We start from the raw sequence: 23,886 nt of genomic DNA on the forward strand, positions 1-23,886 counted from the left end.
GAGATAGAAAATATTAAAAAGCACCAAGCTTTGTAGTCATAGCACTGAACTAAATTCAAAAGGATTCAACTGCAGACTACATTAAGTGGGAAAAAAAAAAGGATCAGTGAACTTAAAGAGAGGAGAGTGGAATTCATCCAGTCAGAGGAGAAAAAAGGGAAAAGAACAACAAAAAACCCCAGTGAAGACAGCATAAGGGATTTATCAGTTCAGCTCAGTTCAATCACGTCTGACTCTTTGCGACCCCATGGACTGCAGCACACCAGGCCTCCCTGTTTATCACCAACTCCCAGAGTTTACTCAAATTCATGTCCATTAAGTCAGTGATGCCATCCAACCATCTCATCCTCTGTTATCCCCTTCTCCTCCTGCCTTCAATCTTTCCCAGCATTAGGGTCTTTTCAAATGAGTCAGTTCTTCACATCAGGTGGCCACAGTATTGGGGTTTCATGTTCAACATCAGTCTGTTCAATGAATATTCAGGACTGATTTCCTTTAGGATGGACTGGTTGGATCTCCTTGCAGTCCATGGGAAAGGACTTTTGGGACACCATTAAGAAGACCAGTATACACATTATAGGGGTAAGAAGAGGGAAGAAGAAAGAGAAGTTTATGCAAAGATATGATTGAAAACTTCCCTAGCCTGAGGGGAAAGAAACAGACACCCAGATAAAGGTAGCCCAGAGTATCAAAAAAGATGCTTCTAAAGAGACCCACGGCAAGACACATAACATAATTAAATTTAAAAAATAGAAAGACAAGAGCAACTTATTATACACAAGGGAACTCCCATAATACTATCAGCAGAGTTTTACAAAGTGAGATGATACACTCACAGTGTTGAAAGAGAAAAACAACAACTGTGGCTCAAAAATAACCAAGTAAAACTGTCTCTCAGAATTGAAGGAAAGATGAAAAGTTTTCCAGATAAACATATGCTGAAGAAGTTTATCACTACTAACTGGCCTTACAAGAAATGTTAAAGGGAGTTCTTCCAACTGAAATCAAAGGACACCAATTAGTAACATGAAAACACATGAAAGTATAAAATCCAACGGTAAAAGTAAATATACACTTAAATGCAGAGTAATAGTGTAACAGTGGTGGGTAAATCACTTATAACTCTAGTATAAAAGTTAAAAGAAGACTGCATTAAAAAATAACCATATAATAATAATTATTAGGGACTTCCCTGGTGGTCTGGTGGCTAAGACGCTGCACTCCCAATGCAGGGGGCCGGGTTTATCCCTGGTCAGGGAACTAGATCCCACATGCCACAACTAAGAGTTTGTATCCTGCAACTAAGAGATTCCGTGTGCGGCGACTAAGACCTGGTACAGTCAAATAAGTAAACATTTTTTAATAATAATTTTTATTAGATACACAATGTAAAAAGACAACCAAGGTTTCAAAATTTACCTCTCATGAATACTTCCTCTGGAAACCAGTGGAGAATTTAATTTCTCCACCCAAATTAGGATATATACCAAGGAGAAGACAACACGAGATTCATGGCACAGGGGATCCACCACACAAGAGGAAAGAAGAGTAAGTCAACAGCTATACAGCAGATCTAGATTATAATCAGTCAAACGCTGTGGCAGTTTCCTCTTCAAGAAAACGAATTGTTAAGAATGCCTTATTAAAAATATCTTGTTGGAATGGGTTAAGAGATTTACATAACTGCGTGAGAGTCTGGTTGGCAACTGGTGATAAATGCACAGGAAACTAAGCAAATAAAGCAAAAAGGCTATAAGTAATCCTAGAGAAAACAAAAAGTTGTACACATATTGAATGTAATCACAGTATAAGATATGGCTCAGCTGTCAACAGCTTTTGCTTCATTATGCAAACACAATACTTATTCAATTAAATATGCAAACACAATATTCATTCAATTAAAATCACAACATATCTACCTTGGAAAGCTGGAGGGACAAGAAGTCCGTATGTGTTTATGGTAGATGGTATGTGTGAGACATGATGAGTGACGCATCTACAAGCCAAAGGATGCCACGGGTTGCCCACCTGAAGCTGGGACAGTGGCATAAGACGGTTCTTCAGCATCTCCAGAAGGAACCAACCCTGCTGACACCTTGACTGCAGACGTCTGGTCTACAGAACTGTGAGAAAATCAACTTCTCTTTGTTTTCAGCCACCTCGTCTGTGGTACTTTGTTACAGCTGCCCTAAGAATAAGGCACCGACCTTACAGAATCTGACTTGTCATCACCGCCATCTGCATGCACCATCTTCCACCTTCCCGCTGCTGTCTGAACACGTGGTGACTCCTACTTATTTTAAAGCAATCCTCTTACATTCTGACTTCACCACATGCCAAAGGGCAAATAATTACCTGTGACATTGAGTTTAAAAACTGAGAGAGATACTTTAAGGGGGAAGGGGAGGGTGGGATGAATTGAGAGATTGGGATTGGCATATATACACTATTGATATTATGTATAAAATAGGTAACTAATGAGAACCTACTGTATAGCAATTACACTCCAATAAAAATTAATTTAAAAAAACACATTAAAAAAAAGTGAGGGACACTTTAACAATGGCAAAAATGGTACTCAAATTGCTAAGTCTTGCCGCCCTGATGGCAGCAAAATATCAAACTCAAAATGAGGCTGACCCTAAGGTGCTAGGATACATAAAACAATATTTTACTTTCTATTATGGTTTCCTCAATACGGTTAATATTTACCCAAGATCACTACTTTTTTTATGCTTTATCACAATTTTTCTCTTTTACAATATGCTTTTTCAAGGTTTTGCTGAAGTTGCCTTTTTAAAACAGTGAATGAACTGTGGTTGATTTTATGCTAGGTGCCAATTGGAAGTAATGTGCTGCAGAATTTATTCCACTCAGCCCTGGAAACCTGAAATGTAATCATTAATCACAGACTTGCACTGTTTCCTAATGAAAAAAAGATGGTTAATAATATATCTTAGGAACAAATATTCTGAACACTAGAATTATGGAATAAAGAAGCCACCTCAAAGAGTGGAGCAGTGCCCTCACTGGAGATCTTCAAGAAGAGGGATACTAAGAAGGGATTCTCTGAAAGGGAATGTGTCTATCAGCATGTTAGAAGGAGATTTCAAATTATAAATCACAAGCTATTAATAGATTGTGGAATGAATATAAGGGGCTGTGACCAGCTTATTTTTAGTGGAATTTAATGGCATGAAATAGAAAATAGAGTGCAGAGCATAACTTAAATGCTAAGCCTGGTTCTACTTACACATTTACATATGTAGTGTACATAAGTAATATTACATACATTTATGTGTATAAAGGGTTATGATGTCAATTTTACTTCTTACTATAGGTCAGAGTCAAAAAAGGTTTGAAAGTCACTGTCTTAGAGGATAAATGTGCCACATCAGATGCCTCCTGTAGGCAGAGAGGACCCAGGCTCAGGGCTGGCTTCCGTGCGTGGATCAAGGTCAAAACCAGGTTTCCCCGAGCACTTTCCAGCAGAGGATCTGGAGCTAGCCAAAAGGGAAAACCCACTGAGAGTTCACTGGACAGGAACCCAGACCACTAGAGAAGCTCAGAATGTTCAAAGAGGGCAGAAGATGGTATACAATGGAGGCAGGTATAAAACAGCAAACGGGTCCACACAGTCAATTCAAGAACGAAAAATAATTTGTCACCATGTAGAAAAGCAACAAAAAAACATTTCTCATCCCCTCAATCTGTTTGGGTTTGAAGTCATTTATTTTTAAGAGAGATAATGAAATACTACTTATGAACAGCATCCTGTCCAATAATGTTTATTTTATTCATGTCCTGGGGACACAATTTTAAAGAGTCCTTCTTAAAAAGTCATCTGGCAACAAAGTGGGAAAAGCCAGTTTAGGATTTTTCTTTGTGAATCATAAAAAATTTGGAAGATGCGCTATTTGCCATAAAACAGAATTAATGGGTAAAGTAAATTTAGATTAAATTATGAGCCACACTTGTAAGCCCCTTCAACATGCCATGGGCACGAAACACACCCCCAAGTTTTAGATCCAGAGTTATCCAGAGTTATCTGTTATACTGAAAATAAAAGTGTTATACTGAAAATAAAAGTGAAATGGCAATCCACTCCAGTATTCTTGCTGGATAATCCCATAGACAGAGCGGCCCGGTGAGCTCCAGTCCCTGGGGTCCCACAGTCAGAAACAACTGGGCACATTAACTCATTAGCCTCCCCAAAGGCTGAATGTAACCACATATGCTTTAACCAAGCAACAGGCTATGACAGAAAAGCAAAGAGCGGAAGAGTCAAACGGGCTTTAATAATAGTGTCAAATCCTTCCCATGTCAACAGGTTCTCCAAAGAAAGTAAAATAGTAAACTTCATATGGTTTTTCAAAATAATGGCTCAAAGTCTAGGGTGGGAAGATACTAAAGTTAATGTAAAATTTAAGCAGTATGTGTGGATTTATTCTCATCTCTCCCTCTCCCTAGATTTTTTCTAAGAAGAGTGAATTCCCTGTAATTGAAACACAGAAACAAACCAAAAGCTGCACATTAAATAGTTAGAAGCTCAAATTGCCATCCATACCTCATCAAGAATCTTTTTTTCTTTTTTCCCCTCAACTTCAGAAAAATAGCATGATTCACTCAAGTGGATACTTTCCTCCTGGAGTGCCGCCTGCATGATGTTTCATCTTGGCTTCACATCCAGAAAGTGATTTGAGGACACCCAAGTGGCTGTAATGTTCTTTTAGCACATTACCTTGCCTTCTCATTCTTCTTGTTGTTATTCATTTATTTATTGTGGTAAGCCTACTTTAATTAAATCTGACCTGCTCTGAACTTTCCTTCTAAATTTTCCTATCATCAACAGAAACTAAGTCCATTGTATTTAGAAGCAAATTTTTTATTGGATAAAATCATTTTTTTTCCCTAATGACATTTTTTAAAGTCACAGTATACATCCAGCAAACAGGAGGCAGCTAAAAATGATGCTGGAGAGTCATGAACTCAACATCTCCTCTTGGGCCCATAGGCTCTTCAAACTTTGCTGATCCCAAACCAAACCCTCTATTAGTATTCTCCAAGAGTTCCAGGTGTTGCTATCTCACTGAAAGGTCCCACCATCCTCTCAGCATCCCATAAAGAACGTTTCTTGTCCTTCTTGTCCTCAAATATAATTGTCAAGTCTTATACATGCTAAGGGGCTTCCCAGGTGGCGCTAGTGGTAAAGAACCTGCCTGCCAATGCAGGAGACGCAAGAGACATGGGTTTGATCCCCAAGATCATCTGGAGGAGGGCACAGCAACCCACTCCAGTATTCTTGCCTGGAGAATACCCTGGACAGAGGAGCCTGGTGTGCTACCATCCATAGGGTCGCAAAGAGTCAGACCTGACTGAAGCAACTTAGCACACACAGCACATACATGCGAAGCCCTAGAACTTTCTGGAACCCATCAATTCTTTCCCTTCTCAGAACCCCTAATCCAGGCTGTCACCTGGATAAACACTAAATGCCTAACTGGTCTTCCTGGTTTGACCTCTGCAATCTACTCTTCCCGTGTGATCAGAGATTCTTCCTACAACACAAATCCTTCCCATGGAGAAACTGGCAGCCTGCTTGCGTCTCCTGATGCGAGAACAGCCACCACCTATGCTTGTGTTAAAGTGATCAAAACAGGAGTTGGATCAAGCTTTGGCACCCAGCTGTGGGTGGAGGAACTCACTACACTGCATCTTGAGGCTGCAGTCAACAATATCCAGACGGCAGGACGCTGAACAGGTCAAAGGGTCCAAGTTCTTCCACAGATAAATTGTAACAAAAATAAAGGGATGGAGGGGAAACTGCAGATAAAGACTTAAAAAACATTTTTAAAAATGAACAAGACTAAACTTATGCCTAGGGATGCACACTTGAATGAACTATAAAGAAACATAAGGCGTGACTGATGACCCTAGAAGTCAGGGGAGTCTTTGTAGGAGGCAGAGGGAGCTGTGACTAGGGGGCCAATGAGGGGCTTCCCAGGGTGGCTGGCAAAGTTCTTTTTCTGGAGCTGGGCTGTGGTTACCAGGGCTAGGTTTTAAAATACTTAACTAAGCCACACATTTGTTCCTATGCTGTTCTACTTTTATTTTACAATGAAAAAATCACACACACCCACACACACACACAGATCTGACCATGTTGTTACTCTGTTAAAACCCTTCAGTGGCCTCACAGTTCTTGTAAGAAAAAGTCCAAACTCCTTCACATGGTGGACAAGGTCTTGCAGCATCTGGCTGTCCACTTAAGCCTTGATGCTTGTTTGTGCCCACCCTACATTAAATTTTCAGTTCCTCAAAAGCACCGTGCTTCCTTATGTCACAGTCTCTGAACATCAGTTACTTCTGCTTAGAACTTTGAAACATGCTCTTTCCCTTTCAGTTCAGTTCAGTTCAGGCGAGTTCAGTCGCTCAGTTGTGTCTGACTCTTTGAGACCCCATGAATCGCAGCACGCCAGGCTTCCCTGTCCATCACCAACTCCCGGAGTTCACTCAAAGTCATGTCCATCGAGTGGGTGATGCCATCCAGCCATCTCATCCTCTGTCATCCTCTTCTCCTCCTGCCCCCAATCCCTCCCAGCATCATAGTCTTTTCCAATGAGTCAACTCTTCGCATGAGGTGGCCAAAGTACTGGAGTTTCAGCTTTAGCATCAGTCCTTCCAAAGAAATCCCAGGGCTGATCTCCTTCAGAATGGACTGGTTAGATCTCCTTGCAGTCCAAGGCACTCTCAAGAGTCTTCTCCAACACCACAGTTCAAAAGCATCAATTCTTCAGTGCTCAGCCTTCTTCACAGTCCAACTCTCACATCCATATATGACTACTGGAAAAACCATAGCCTTGACTAGACGGACCTTTGTTGGCAAAATAATGTCTCTGCTTTTCAATAAGCTATCTAGGTTGATCATAACTTTCCTTCCAAGGAGTAAGCGTCTTTTAATTTCATGGCTGCAGTCACTATCTGCAGTGATTTTGGAGCCCAAAAAAGTAAAGTCTGACACTGTTTCCACTGTTTCCCCATCTATTTCCCATGAAGTGATGGGACCAGATGCCATGATCTTCGTTTTCTGAATGCTGAGTTTTAAGCCAACTTTTTCACTTTCCTCTTTCACTTTCATCAAGAGGCTCTTAAGTTCCTTTTCATTTTCTGCCATAAGGGTAGTTGGCTGATTCCTATTTGTCCTTCAGGCCCCTGGAGGAAAGCCTTTCCAACACTCCAATGCTGGGCATGCTGAAGTATTAACTACCTCTCTGTCTTCCACCGCACACTGTACTTTCTCAATCACAGCCTTATCATCTGCATTAATATTGTCTATTAGTTCATATTTTCCTTAGATCAACAATTCTAGGCAAGATGTATAACTTGTGTCAATTTTTTATATCCCAATGCCTAGGTACAACATCTAGAACAGAGTAAGTACACAATAACCTTGCATAAAATGAATTATATGCATACATTTGTTTATAAATGAAAACTACCTTTACTGACATCAAAGTATAAGAACACAAAAGCAAAGCAATAAAGATAAAAATAATAGCTAACACCTTATGCCAGTTACTGTTTCATTAATTCATTTAACCCTCTAAACACTACGAGGTAAGTATTATATAATGTTTATCACCAATTTACAGATGAGGAAACTGAGTCATGAAGATATCAAGTAACATGTTCCATGTCATATGGTTCACATATGGGATTAGAACATGAAAGTCTGACACCATGGTCCTTGATCTTAATTCTAATTAAGTATCACTCCCACCACCTAACATCACTACCATTCATTCCAAATACTGAAGCAGGTGGCTTTAAAATAAAAACAAAATTCTATTGGGGTTACCTGACCAGGAGTACCCATGAATATTATGTGGAAGTTAAAATGATGGACACCAAAACTCAAGAGATTAGGCAGGAGAGACTACCAGGTGCAGGAGAAGTGCTTCAAAGAGCAGGGAATCTGAGACTCCCTGGGGAACTAGAGACAGAGATGTCAAATCCTGACATACCCACTACCAGCCTCTGAGTGGGCCAAAGGTGCAACACCTCTGATTACAGATGAACAGCAGGCAGGTCCTCAGAGTGAGAGTGAGGCCAAATAAGTGTGACCATCCACAGTGCACAAAGCACCAGATCAGATTCGAAACTGAAAACAGATCTTGGACTCCTGCTCATGGTAAGCCTAGACTACTCATCAAAATATGATCATTCATTCATTCCATTTAAGTTATTATTAGTGTCCTTGTGGCCCCTATAGCATATTCCACTCTCAGGCCAGAGAAGTAAAACATGATGATGGTACTACTCTCAATAAGCTTATGTGCCAGAGGCAGACAAATGGTAGAATCTCCACAATTATAGTGCAGGCGAAACATCCTGTGAGAGTTCTGCATGGGTTCCCTGGCACACCTGAATTACACTGGCCAGGGCAGGGTAGAAACTGGAGTTCAAACGGTTTTTACGAAGAAGTTTCTTTAAGCTGCATCTTGAAGACACACACACTCCTCATCAGAGAACGAGGTAAGTAACCCCGTTACTACTGTAAAACCAACAAGTTCACATGAAAAATAATACCTATGAGAACTGAGATGGATGAGGGGCTAGAGAAAATGTTATGGAAGAAGAAGTTAAACAGGATCCTGACGTCTACATCGAGTTGGGGAAAAGGAGGAAGGAAAGGGGTGGATGAGTCTGGATCTCTGCAGGCAGAAAGGTCTGCTCAGGGCTGGTCTGTAAACTTATTACCACCCAGATTGAGGCAGAGTTGAAAATGTCAGTGCACACGGCCCAGTGAATCACTGAGGAAGCACATCAACGCCTGCCGGTGAAAAGCTTAAAACACTAAAATCACAACATTCTAGGAAATAAAAAGATTTCAAGAATCCGAAAGCTGTGGATGGGGGCATGTTTTACAGGAATGATGACAGGCTGATCTTTTTTAACCACCTAAAGATAATTCTTCCTGAAGAGCTCACCCATATCCAACAATGTCACCACCACCACCAACAGCAAAATGTATTCAGGGTAGTGAGAGTGAAGCACTGAATAAAGGGGAGGAAGGAGAGAAACGGCTAGAGGTAAGGAGTGTGGCACTTTCTCTGTTCTGTGGCAGCCATAGAACAGAGAAAGTGGTAGGTGATGAATGTGTAAAAATGAACGGATATGGCCAGGAAGTCTTTAAAATTATACTAATAAATATATACCAAAGTATTTGCCAAGAGAATCTATGAGCACTTGTAATGATTACAAGGACAGGGGGCTTTGAATTCATCTCTCCATATAGTTGGTGATACCAACAAAGTGAGACCATTAAAGTGGAGGGAAAAGTCATGCAAAAAAGTGAACTACGGACTTCCCTGGTAGTTCGGTGGTTGGGAATTTGGCTGCCAATGCAGGGGACACGGGTTTGATCCTTGGTCTGGGAAGATCCCACGTGCCGAGGAGCAACTGCGTCTAAGCACCACAGCTACTGAGCCGTGCACCACAGCTACTGAGCCCGTGCACCACAGCTACTGAGCCCACACGCTGCAACTACTGAAACCAGCACACCCTAGAACCCATGCTTCACAAGAGAGGCCACTGCGGTGAGAAGCCCACGCACTGCAACTAGAGAACAGCCCCACTCACCACAACCAGAGAAAAGCTCGCACGTGGCAATAAAGACCCGGTGCAGCCAAAAAATAAATAAATATATATTTTTAAATGTGAACTATCTTTTCTCTCCCACACACCCACTCTACCTTCCATCTCCTGTCTGCATCACTGTGCACCCATTTGCCCAAGACAAAAACCAAGTCCCAAGCTTTCTACCTCCCTTCCCTTCACTATTTAATTTGTAGGTACCTTAGAACCATAGGGGGAACTTGTTAAAAGGAGAAGTTCTTTGACCTACTCCAAATGATCGTGTTTCCCTGAGTCTGGGCCAGTTCCGGGAAGCTCTGTTTTTAAGAACACCTGTATGATTCTGAGGAAGGAACCATAGTTTGAGGAACAGTGTCCCATATCCAATCAATCTCTTTGTAGATTCTCTGTCTTAAATGTCCCTTAAATTCATTCCTTCTTGTTCCTCTTCTCTCTGGCTTAGCCGTGATCTTCACTTCCTCCCTAAGCTTCCACCTAGTTCCCCTCCGCCTGATTCCTCTCCTCAAAGCCATCCACACACAAAGCTTCTAAACTGCAGGCTTATGTGAGAAACATAATGATCTGTCTCCTGACTATGGTTTTTCCTGCTATCCTAAACCAGCATGTTGACATTGCAATGAAAAAGGAAGGATGGAGGAAAGAGACTGTGTTAAACACAGCTAAAACATGCTCTCTTGACAGATACGGCAGAAGGAGATGAAGAAGGAAAGAGCCATTCTGAAGATAACTACGGTAAAAAGAACCAGCCAGCCTTACAAAAGACTGCACAGACATACTCATGTCACTGCTCCTCTCCAGTAGTTGTAAATATCTCTTCATACACTACTAGTAGGAACTTAATGTCGACAAGGCCCTACATCTTAAGTGGTACTAGTACTAACTATTTCACTTAATAAAGGCAACTTAAAAAAAAAAGATTATAAAGCAATATTGAAATAGAATACATACATACATATATGTGTGTGTGTGTGTGTGTGTGTGTGTGTGTGTGTGTGTGTGTGTGTGTGTGTGTGTATGTAGCACTTGCTAACTCAAATCTCTCAAGATACAGGGCAAGGAATGCATACAATTTAAGCAACATACTTGGCAAGTTTAACGTTAGATAAATGTGAGAGCCAGACTGTAAAGATGGTGTGGCACTTACCGCATGTGCATCTTTGCTGTATATATGGGGTGAGCAGCCCAGATTTAGAACCCCTTCAGAAGAAGGATGAGGATTCCTCTGGCCTTAAGCACAGCTCCCTAGGACAACTCTAAAAGCCCACAGTGATTTTTTTTTATTAAAAAAGCAACAAGTGACACTAAAAGAGCAGGAGGTAGGAGAGAGTGTTACTCATTGTGGAGACAGTTGAGGGTTGCATCAATACTGAATGTTATACTCAAACAACAAACAATACACTCAAACAACAAACAGACCCCACAGGAAAACTAACTTCGGATTTCTTTTCAACTGGGTATGTTTAGAGGTGTATGCAAGACACAAAGGGCTTCCCCAGTGGCTCAGTGGTAAAGAATCTGCCTGCAAAGCATGAGACCTGGGTTTGATCCCTGGGTCGGGAAGACCATATGGAGCAGGGCATGGCAATGCACTTCAGTATTCTTGCCTGGAATATCCCATGGACAGAGGAGCTGCGTAGGCTGCAGCCCATGGGGTCGCAAAGAGTTGGACACAACTGAAGTGACTTAGCACGCACACATGCAGGACAAGAAGCAAAAGTTAGATCGGGACATGGAACAATGGACTGGTTCAAGATTGGGAAAGGAGTACGTCAAGGCTGTATATTGTCACCCTGCTTATTTAACTTACGTGCAGAGCACATCATGTGAAATGCCGGGGTGGATGAATCACAAGCTGAAATCAAGATTGCCAGGAGAAATAACAACCTCAGATATGCAGATGATACCACTCTTAACAGCAGAAAGCAAAGAGGAACTAAAGAGCCTCTTAATGAGGGTGAAAAGAAGAAAGTAAAAAAGCTGGCTTAAAACTCAACAGTCAAAAAACTAAGATCATGGCATCCAATCCCATCACCTCATGGAAAATAGATGGGGAAAAAGTGGAAACAGTGACAGATTTTCTTTTCTCAGGCTCCAAAATCACTGGAGACTATGACTGCAGCCATAAAATTAGAAGATGCTTGCTCCTTGCAAGAAAAGCTATGAGAAACCTAGACAGCATATTAAAAAGCAGAGACATCACTTTACTGACAAAGGTCCATATAGTCAAAGATATGGTTTTTTCAGTAGTTATGTACAGATGTGAGAGCTGGACCGTAAGAAGGCTGGGCACCAAAGAACTGATGCTTTCAAACTGTGGTGCTTGGAGAAGACTCTTGAGAGTCCCTTCAACAGCAAGGAGATCAAACCAGTCAATTCTAAAGGAAATCAATCCTGAATATTTACTGGAAGGACTGACACTGAAGCTGAAGCTCCAATACTTCGGCTGCCTGATGCTAAGAGCTGACTCACTGGAAAAGACCCTGATGCTGGGAAAGATTGAGGGCAAGAGGAGAAAGGAGAGACAAAGGATAAGATGGTTGAATGGCACCATCGACTCAATGGACATGAGTTTGAGCCAACTTCAGGAGATAGTGAAGGACAGGGAAGCCTGGTGTGCTGTAGTTCATGGGATCACAAAGAGTCAGACATGACTTAGCAGCTGAACAACAACAGAGATGATATAAAATGTCTCACATTTGTTGTTAGAAAGAAGCATTATTAAACTATTTTAACCTCACTTCATCTGAATGGAGAAGTCTCCTTGTTGTGTATGAAAACCAGCACTGAGATGCTCAGCTAACCTTAACACCTGATTTGGCCTCTCCCTGAGCAATTCCTTACCTGCTTCCTTCTGCCACAGGTCTCGCAACACCAGTCCTTGCCCACTGCCCTCACCTGGAATGATGCTGGCAAAAACCTGTTTATTAAATGGTATACCAGAAAGGAATTCCCAATGGCCAGGTTCCTAAAATGTGTTTCTGTAAATATTAAAGAATCTGATCATCATAAAAAGCCTTGTTGTCATCAGTTTCAGACTTCTGTTTGCAAGGATTTATAGCAGGGTAAAAGCAGTGTATTTCTTGAGATCACTGAATGAATGGAACAGAGAGAAAAAGAGAGGCAGAAGGGGAAGGAGGAGGAAGGGCAGAAGGGAGGGAAAGCATGAAGGAGAAAAAGCCAGGGGACTTGGGGGCTGGGTTAATAGAGACCCTGCAGTTGAGTCCACTGGATTTGTTTCCTTGGATGGATTCCAGGTGCACTATGGGCTACGCCTCCAGGTCTTCACCACTGTAAGGTCATGAGAGGAAAACCCGATCTTTTTACTTAGGGTGCTGTGGCTCTACATCCTCCCCTACTTTGATCCCCAGCTTTACTGTGCAATTTAGAGAAGTAAAAAGCCTGAGAGACAGCTGTAGGGAACTGCATTTGAAGCCCAGCACACCATGCTGAGTGACGTGCTCACCCTTCATTTTGGAACATACAGGAAGAAAACTGATTGGTTCACTATGATATGCCAAGGGCATTTTTTTACTTTATTATTTTTTTTGTATTTTATTTTGCAAAGGGGCCCTCAGATGTCACTCTCCAGAAGTTTGCATTGCACAAGCAAAGAATTTAATACACTGTCTGTTGCAAATAAAATAATTACTCCTCTGTCCAAAAGTTCAACTTTCTTTGTTTCCCTCACCAGTTCTGAATTCCTGTAGCTGACTGGCAGCCATGCAAGAGTGAAGTAATTTCTTTCCTCTATGATTTATTTTCTGATGATAAGTAAGCAAAAATACTGTAAAGGGAAGAAAATGATGCAAAATGAGTACTTCTCAAAAACCCAACTCCAGAGTGAATAGGTAAAATGAAGTCCTGTGTGTCAAGAATAAAGCTACATGATCATATCTATTTCTGCATAGTAAAAATAAACTTTTTAGTAAAATATGTATCAGGCACATAATGCTAAGAGCTTTACATGCATTATCTCATTTAACCCTTGGAACAACATTTTTCGCATGGGAAGAATCAATCCACATTTTAAAGACAAAGACACTGGGGTTTTATAGAAGTTAAAAAAAAAAAAAAACCTGCTAAAGGCTAATAAAGTAGAATCAAGATACAAGTGCAGCTCTGCATCCGAGGACTGCTATGCTTGGCTCCTTCCCCAGGCTTTACAATGTTTAGACAAAAGCCTTGAAAAGCCCGTTGCTCAGAAATGCACATGGGATAAGTATATGATGTCAGTAGAGCTTGAACAACAAATCTTTTGTTACAATTCTATTTTAAACCTATGTTCAATACATTCATTTCTTCATAGTAGGTGTGATATGGTCAACTTATCTATATCTTTCTTAAGTGACTCAGGTGTGGTGTGATTTTCGATGATCATTTAAGTGAGTTTTTTGTTTGTTTTTAGGTATAGAAGATTACTGTAAGAACAGGCAGAGTAGTGTAATACAAAGCTCAGAGAACCCATCTATCATAAGCTCAGCTGAGACACACAATGTACAGAGAGGCCACCTGACAGGTATACGTCATCTCACTTTTCTGCATGAGCAAAATTCTACTGAAGGACTAAGCTAGACTAGGAAAGAAAAGTAGAGTAGCCTGGGACTAAACCATATGTCCATCCCCTCTACCTCCACTCTAGTTTTAGTCAATTTCACTTTGAAGAACCTTCATCCAAGGATACTAGAGCACTCATTCATTGGGCAAAAATATACCTGATACTCTGTTAGGAGATGACAGAGGTATGTATGAGCAAAACAGATCCAGTCCTGCCCTCAGTCTAGTCTAGTATAGTATAAAAAAGATAGCACTGTGCAATTCATCATACATGCACTGGAAGGATGTTCATGAAACTACCATGAGAGTTTTTCATGAAAATTCCAGGAGAAATTTCTTTCTGATCCTTGAGTCAAGAGTAGTAGTTGGAGTACCTGATCTATTTTTAATCCCAGGGACACTATACTTCAAAACTAACTGAACCTACTTTTTTTACTTTTAAAATAAACACTCTTCCCAGTTGGCATTTGCAAAAAATAAAAATAAAAACAAAAAAAATAAAAGAATTTAGGGCCCACCTGTGGCCCATTCACTCATCGGACATAAGATGCATTTCAGCAACTGCCTCCTTGCTAGTCCAGCTGATATTCTTAATCTTTTCCTTTCCTCTTTTGTTTCTCAGCTAGTTCTTATTTGAGTATTATACTTTGTTTCCTTAATCTTTGGGAAGAAAGGTACAGTAGAAAAAAGTAAAGATAAGTAAATAAAAATATACATACATATGAAAATTTTAGGAAAACTGAGCAATATGTGCTTATTCCAAAACTTCAAAAACCGACTCTTTAGAAATCTCTTAAATCTTGACTAAGATCTGCTTTTATTATTTTCTCACCTTAAAGTTTAAGCTCTTGAGGAAAAAAAACTGATGGAAAATTTTTCATTTTTTGGCACCCAACAGTGTTCCCTTTTTAATTAGGTAAGGACTGAATGCAGAAATCAACCATTTATAAAGAGAATTTCCCCATGTGCCAACTGACATATATAGAACTTGCTCTGGTGATTAAATGATATAAAAAAATGAAATGACTTTAAGTGTAATAGAAACACATTTTCTATTGTTACCGGTCTAGATTTATGATCTCAGCTCATTTAATTTCTTAAAGCAGTTGTAAAATGAAGTTCTAATCACTCTTTTATATAAAACAGGGCCAACTGTAACCCAAATCCTAGCTCTCATTTGGAAGAGGAGATCTATAGAGGAAAAAAGGCTTAATTTAAAAGGTCAAAGACATTATTGGTGATGCTAAAAATAATGTGCCATTTTATATATAGGTTAAAGTAACATCTTTTAAAATTTGATTTTTACAACCAAGTTAAGAACAATTCAATTACCTTGTTACTTTTACTGTTATGGAGAATGTATTGAAGAATGCATGACATTCAAAAGGTAGAAGAACAAAGCAGAGAGAGCTTCTGAAAGAGAATATGGACATCTCCACAAAAGCAGATACAGGACTTAGACACGTCTCATCCTTGTGTACTCACTGACACACAAAATTATAATGTTAAAAGATGACAGTACTGCATGCGGTTGTTTTTCAATCACCAACATCATTATCAATCTATGAGATCCCTTTCTTTTTATCAGATGAACACATAAGATCAGTATAGAACTAGATAATATTTTCCATTTAACTTTTCCAATGGCCTTAGACTGTTAAGTAAATCTACAGCTGTGACCTTTTAGCTCTTTACTTTAAAAATATTCAAATTAAATGAACTACATTAATAAATCTGTATGCATATGTATGTCAGGTGTACTTCTTTTTAATACCAGACAAAAGACACATCATTGTTCCTTTTCCCTAAGCCGTCACAATTGGTGCTACCATCAGATTCTTATCTGCTAACAAAAAGGGCCCAAGGGAGCAACACTGAAAGTTTTAATGGAACAATGCCAAAAGGAACATATTATACGTTAAACAGATGTTCTAGTTTTGAGAGCAATTTGAACAAAGATAAGCAAAGTCTCCAAATAAATCCCAAACAAACACTGTTTCCTTACAGCCTACATACACCAAATTATAAACTAAACAAGGTCTAAATACTAAGTAAATACCAGTAACAATAATTATCATTGTCATTCTTATTCATAGAAGGCTTACTGTGTGACAGGAACTGTGCTAATAAAGTATTTTACAATATCTCATTTATTCCTCAAATCTTTAAGTAATTCATGAATAAAAACTAATGACCACCACCCCCCTCCCCGCATTAAGTGATCCTTACACTTAATTCTGAGCAGAGAATATAGTCCTAGCTTAGGTTTCAAATACCCAGTGTTTGCAGCCCTTATCCTTGGTGCAAATTTTAAAGGTACAGAGCTATTTGTTTTTTCATCATTGAATCCCCAGCATCTATATGGTACATGACATATAACAGATGCTCAATAAATGTTTGTTAATGTTGATTAATTGAACAAGTGAATGGACACAATTTACTCATAGGTTTTTATAAAGAGTAGGAAGGATCTTCATGGAACATGGCAAATGTATTAAGCTTGATGAAGCCATTGTAGGAAGCTTTTAAAATTAAATAGTATTAAATATTGATCTCTTTTATAAATAAAAGTCTTTTATTTTCCCCTGAAACCAAATATAGGTGAACTATATTCTAAGACAGTGACAACACCTACAATACTTTCTCTGGGCATAATAGGAACATATGATTTAGTTTATTTAAATATAGATAGTTGAACTACGAAAACATTCAGCAGTATTTTAAGTTTCAAAAAGGGACTGATTATATTGAACTCCAATTTATTAAAAATTTAAGAGTCTAAATCTCTTTAACAAGTGGTGCTGGGAAATCTGGTCAACCACTTGTAAAAGAATGAAACTAGAACACTTTCTAACACCATACACAAAAATAAACTCAAAATGGATTAAGGATCTAAACGTAAGACCAGAAACTATAAAACTCCTAGAGGAGAACATAGGCAAAACACTCTCCGACATACATCACAGCAGGATCCTCTATGACCCACCTCCCAGAATATTGGAAATAAAAGCAAAAATAAACAAATGGGACCTAATTAAACTTAAAAGCTTCTGCACAACAAAGGAAACTATTAGCAAGGTGAAAAGGCAGCCTTCAGAATGGGAGAAAATAATAGCAAATGAAGCAACTGACAAACAACTAATCTCAAAAATATACAAGCAACTCCTCCAGCTCAACTCCAGAAAAATAAATGACCCAATCAAATAATGGGCCAAAGAATTAAATAGACATTTCTCCAAAGAAGACATACAGATGGCTAACAAACACATGAAAAGATGCTCAACATCACTCATTATCAGAGAAATGCAAATCAAAACCACTATGAGGTACCATTTCACGCCAGTCAGAATGGCTGCGATCCAAAAGTCTACAAGCAATAAATGCTGGAGAGGGTGTGGAGAAAAGGGAACCCTCTTACACTGTTGGTGGGAATGCAAACTAGTACAGCTACTATGGAGAACAGTGTGGAGATTCCTTAAAAAACTGGAAATAGAACTGCCTTATGATCCAGCAATCCCACTGCTGGGCATACACACTGAGGAAACCAGAAGGGAAAGAGACACGTGTACCCCAATGTTCATCGCAGCACTGCTTATAATAACCAGGACATGGAAGCAACCTAGATGCCCATCAGCAGATGAATGGATAAGAAAGCTGTGGTACATATACACAATGGAGTATTACTCAGCCATTAAAAAGAATACATTTGAATCAGTTCTAATGAGGTGGATGAAACTGGAGCCTATTATACAGAGTGAAGTAAGCCAGAAGGAAAAACACCAATACAGTATACTAACACATATATATGGAATTTAGAAAGATGGTAACAATAACCCTATGTACGAGACAGCAAAAGAGACACTGATGTATAGAACAGTCTTATGGACTCTGTTGGAGAGGGAGAGGGGGGAAGATGTGGGAGAATGGCATTGAAACATGTATAATATCATGTATGAAACGAGTTGCCAGTCCAGGTTCGATGCACGATACTGGATGCTTGGGGCTGGTGCACTAGGACGACCCAGAGGGATGGTATGGGGAGGGAGGAGGGTTCAGGATGGGGAACACATATATACCTGTGGCAGATTCATTTCAATATTTGGCAAAACTAATACAATATTGTAAAGTTTAAAAATAAAATAAAATTTAAAAAAATAAATAAATAAAAAAGTTAAAAAAAAAAAAGGTCTAGGGATTGGGTGCGATAGCTCTTAAAACTTGTAATTTCCATAAAACCATTTAAAAGTACCACCTCCTAACAGTCCTTCCCAAGATAAAAATATTCCAGTAGCTTGACTTTTTATGCTAGGATAACTTCTGGAAATACACAGCAGATATAAAGGTAAATTCTCAATTTCTGACCTTCATCTACCAGGAGGTCAAGAGAAAGAAATCAACTGTTCAGCTCTATTAAATCACAGGCTGGCTTTTGGGTTACTGGATAATGGCATAGAGTTATACCTGTTTTTATTAATACTGCCACAAAAAAAGTGCCAGGCCTCTAGTATATTTCTACAACATCTCCATCAACCAGTAATTCTGAACCTGTAGAAACTATGAAAATGATCATTTTTAAGTTTTATTTTCCTTCTTTTAATCCTTTCTAATGACAGCATTTGTTTAAGTTAGTGTTTATATGCCTGAATGTTTTTTATTATAATAAAATTGCACAGGTCTTGTGCAAGTCTCTTAATGTGATTGTATTTATACTGATAAAGTCTCCATTATAAAGTGGCACTTCCCAGTTACCTACTCTTTCATGAAGTGAAATTAATGTTCCAGAATGGCTCTCTGGAACATTTTCATCAGTATCTTAATCTGTCAAATTTCACTTATCTATCTAAAACAAAAAGGACTTTACCTTTATAGACAAAAAAGATTTTTTCCTCAAATACTATGAACATGGCTGCCATTTTTAACTAACTGTACAATGTCAAGTAACTGTGATATCTGCTAACAGAAATTTATAGTTCAAATATCCAATTTTCATACATCATTGTTTTATTATTTAAAAAAATTTTGCAAGCTTTACTGAGGTATGGTTGGCAAATAAAAACTGAAGTCATACATCTTTTATGTTCTTTCTTGGAGTCAGGAATAGAATGAGTTAATCAAGAACAGAAACTATGGCATATATGGATCAGCTCTGAAACAATCCAAATAAAAAGCTTCTTTTCAATCTAAAATATTGTAAGCTTCAAAATGATTATACATACCTAACAATAAGCCTTAAAAATAAGCTCTGATATGAATGTAATACCAATGCTTCTATAATCTTTTTCAGTAAGAAATTTCAGGAAATCCTTCAAACTCTATAAGCAAACAACATTCTTTATAATATTGCAGAAATTTAGGAAGAATTACATTTATTTACTGTATTGGCGGAATTCAGGAAGCTTGCAAGCTACCATTCTTCACCCCTATGATATGGGAGATGTAACTCCCTACAACATTAAATGCATTCACTGATTTTTCTAATCATTTAAAAATGAGCTCTTTCTAACCCTAGGACAATTAACAGCCTATGTAATTTTAAAAGGATATTTCATATAGTTTGCAATTGTTTTAATGTAATTGGTCTTTGACTATGTATTAAAACACAGTTTAAATAAGAATACCCACAGAATCTCTAATTAATTCATCCCATACCTTTTGGAATCAGGTAGGCACATCAATTATAAACAAATAAATTTAAGCTAATCAAGAAGTGACAGGAAGTTTGTTCTCAAATTTTGAACTTCTGAAAGTAAATTATTACATAATTAGAATTCCTCACATAATTATACTACAACTTTGGTTTTCATACAGGTTTGGGCAATTTGCTGGTTATTGGATAAGATCTTGTTTATAAATTGTCAGTTAATCCTATCACATTTACTTTTAGCTCTTCAAGCTCCTAATTGTCCTAAAATGGAAAGAAATCTTAATTGGAGGAAATCTCTTGCTGGCAAAAGGTTTTAATCACTTGGGGGTTGGTCAGAACCTAAGACCTGATGATAGTAATACAAGTGTGTTAAACAAGGGGGAAAGAAATCTCAACAATCAAGATGATACTGTTTACTCAAGGCAGCAAATTACTTTTTCTTTGGTTAGATTGTATCTATAAATATTTTTCTTCTAACTTTAAACTTGGAAGTTACTAGGTCTTTGAAACTAGAGACCATTCAGAAGCCACTGACAACATAAATAACAAGCAATCTTCCCCCCTCAATCACACACACATACACAGTATATGAAAATCTGGCTTCTGAGATTTCATGTCCCTATGAATTCATTCCTTAAATCACAGAGTTAATACAGTAAGAAGAAAAAGACAAAAATCTACCAACTAGGCTGAGCTGCCATCCTCTCCATGTAGTCTTTGGCCATATCTCGGGCTTCCATGTTCTCAGGATACAGCACACAGAACATTGCTAAGGCCCCCAGGTTGTTGCCGTAAATCTCATTCCAGCGGGCGCTGTATTCCTTGGGATCCCAAGGAGGGAGGTACTCCAAGGGGCTGGACAGCATGGTGTTCACGGCCTCAGTGAGCCGGGCGGCAATGTGCTCGTGGGAGCTGGCGGCCCTCAGCTGGAGCTCGGCCACCTCCGCTCTAGAGAAGTACAGCATTGGGTGGCTGTCATAGTTGGCATTGGTGAAGGGGATCATGACTTCTGGATTCTCGTCAGTGACGCAGGCTGACACGAAGCAAAACAAACATATGAAAAACACACTGGGAGCCCCCCGTGTGTGAGTCCTCATCGTGGCATCAGATCTCCAAATCTCCAAGGCAGCCAAACCATCTTCGAAAGATCCTACAGGAGAATAAAAAGGAGAGGAGGTTATGTCAGCCAGGGGACCGTGGTGAAGCAGGAAATATACGGTAGGCAGCCACTTTGCATACATGAAAATTAAGCTTAAGAATTTTCAGATATTTCAAAAATGCAACAAAAATTTGAACGAGAAAGAAACCAAAACCTAATAATTTAATTACACAGGATACATCAGATATATTCATCATGGAAAACAGAACTTTGGACTTGGAAAATGGTGTAATATTTGCTAGAGTAGAGAAGAAAAACCCTAGCTGGCATTCTTCTCACATTTTATCACACAAAAGCGTTTCAATTTTATGGTATTTTTGGACATTACTATGAAGGCTACAATAACCAAAAGCTGATGGTGAAATGTCTGGGAATCTGAATGGACGTTAGGAAAAAAATAAGAAAATCCTGTCTTAATACAGCCTCCTGCACTCTTAAGTTCTCCCCTCCTTCTAACATTCTCCATTCTGAATGAGGGATTAGGATCAATACATCTATATGAATGTGAGCAGACAAAATATTATGAGTAAGGCTGAATATCCTCTTTGTGTCAGCAGAAGGTGGGGACAGGACTAACAGAAGTAGGGTAAACATCTGCTAAGCCCGTGCGCTCCCTGAGATGACATCAGCAGGCATGCAAGGCAAGATCAGACACGGGGCTGCTGGGACTGGAGATTGACATGCCTTCATTCAGAAAATACAATTCCAAACTTAAAAGGCTGAAAGAATGCGTGTGCATTTTCCCATTATTATTTGAAACTACTGTCTACTTTTTTTAGTTCGCACTCAGGATTTTGGTGTCATTCAGTTAAGTCAGACATTTAAACCAAGCTCACATCTTTTCTTAAACTGCTTAACTTTCTTGAAAATCCTTTTCTTCAGTGGCAGCTTTGCTCACTAGTTAAAGAATGTCTTTCAAAGTAGGAACATTAAAAAAAGAAACCCCTCAGCCTGGTCTATGTCCCACATCTGGGATAAAGCAGGCATAAAATCCCCCAGAGGCAAGTCAGGGAATTCTTAAAATTCTTCAGAGGGGAAAGGTTATGGAAAGCAGACCAGAAAAAGACAGTTTTATGTAAATAATGAACAGTAGTTTTCAATTATTAAAGGGAGAAACTGATGGGGAAAAAAATCAATCTCCCCAGCTAAACGCAAACCATTTTTCCAAGGAAAATCTGCCTCATCACATTCAGAAGAAAGAAAACCAAGGGTTTAACACACAGTGGAGAACAATCCATACTCTTAACTTGGTCTGTGTCCAAGTGATGCAACACAGCATCATTTGCGGATGCTGCCATAAATTCTAGTATTCTTTATATTTCTGAATGTGCTTTAGCCTATATATAAAAAAAGTCAGTGGCAGTGTGTGTGTTAAGTATTTTAGACTTACTTCAAGAACAGAACTTTTAACGAATACAAAATGAATATAGCCAAGCTACATAAAATATATAAAATAGAAATAACTCTTGGACTCTACCCGTATTATGTCTAGCACCCAAATCTTCAAGGCGGCTGGCTGGATCCTTCAAGGTCAGAGAGCTGGCCAAAAGAAACAAGTCTTCGGTGGTTATGTCTGAGGAGGGGTGTGGTCTCTGGTAACACAAGAGACGTGGCTTGGTCTGAAAGCTCACTCCCCACCACCCTCACCCTGGAGTGTATTTTCTGCTCTTGAAGAGAACAAGTGCGCTAATTAAAAAAACAAGCCTGCATTATTAAATCCCCAAAGGTCTAAAACTGGATGGGGCCATCAATGCAATTAGCACTTAATTAGCAATTAGCATCCCAGGGTGAGGATGGCTTGGAGGTTTCTCCTTTAACTGACCTCTACATAGATAGAACTGAGAATCTTCTCTGAACTACTGGTTTTTAAATGTGCAGCTCAGGTTCTAGGTGGGTAAGCAGGTGGCGTGGGGTTTGGAGGGATGGGTTGGAAGCTCTGTGAAGACTAGAATCTATATCTCAGATTTTGTACATGCTAAGTTGCTTCAGTCATGTCTGACTCTTTGCGACCCCATGGACTGTAGCCCACCAGGCTCCTCTGTCCATGGGAATCTACAGGCAAGAATATTGAAGTGGCTTGCTGTGCCCTCCTCCAGGGGATATTCCCGATCCAGGGATTGAACCTGGGTCTCTCATGTCTCCTGCACTTGCAGGAGGGTTCTTCTATACACACATTCCCTAAAAGGGGCTAAGGCTGATATGTTTTATTATCTTACTTTCTCTTTTTCTAAGAAAAAAAAAGTTGTATTTTTAAATTTTTGGCTGCACCCTGCAGCATGTGGGATCTTAGTTCCCCAACCAGGGATCAAACCCACACCCCCTGCATTGGAAGGCAGAGTCTTAATCTCTGAGAAGTCCCTGATTTGTTACATTCTCTTTCTCCTGCCTTATGTACAGCACCCTCCTACCCAGGTCTGGAGTCACTGAGGTTAGAGAAGCTGCTCCAATGAGACCTTCCCAATGCAGGACTGAACCACGCTGTGATCACAGCCACTTCTGCCACATGGCTTCCAGTTACATAGGACATGCCCGAGTATATTTAAACTAGAAGCGTTGCTCCTGAAGCACAGACCTCATTAAGATGTTGTTTTGGGAATGATGCCATCTCAATATGCCAACTGTTACTGAAGGTTCCCTAGTTATTGCTTCAAATTCATGTGGAGGTGTCAGGGCAGCAAGGCTTGAGTTACCACACATTGAAAACATTCCTGTTGGAACACATGTGGGCCAGGGTACAACCCACAGAAATTCTGCTAAACGATCATCTACGAAGACGGAGGAGAAAAGACTATGACACTCACAGGGGCACAAACTGTGCTGCTCTCCTTACGGCATACATGCAACCAGCTATGAAGGCCTTTGCTGATCTACC

General features: G+C 39.5%; 1 protein-coding gene across 3 annotated transcripts in view; it reads right to left on the reverse strand.

The window, feature by feature from the left end:
- DSE (dermatan sulfate epimerase) overlaps positions 1 to 23,886 on the reverse strand; it is a 76,527-nt gene that overhangs the window by 26,761 nt on the left and 25,880 nt on the right. For 2 of the 3 annotated variants that reach the window (XM_027551152.1, XM_027551153.1), the window contains exon 2: positions 20,537 to 21,005. In XM_027551152.1, the coding sequence (XP_027406953.1) occupies positions 20,537 to 20,952 (416 nt within the window). In that variant the 5' untranslated portion in view covers positions 20,953 to 21,005. Of the gene's footprint in view, positions 1 to 20,536; positions 21,006 to 23,886 lie in introns of those variants that run through there. The other variant, XM_027551155.1, reaches the window with a different exon arrangement.

This window comes from Bos indicus x Bos taurus, chromosome 9, assembly GCF_003369695.1.
Source record: "Bos indicus x Bos taurus breed Angus x Brahman F1 hybrid chromosome 9, Bos_hybrid_MaternalHap_v2.0, whole genome shotgun sequence".
In the NCBI taxonomy this organism is placed as follows: domain Eukaryota; kingdom Metazoa; phylum Chordata; class Mammalia; order Artiodactyla; family Bovidae; genus Bos; species Bos indicus x Bos taurus.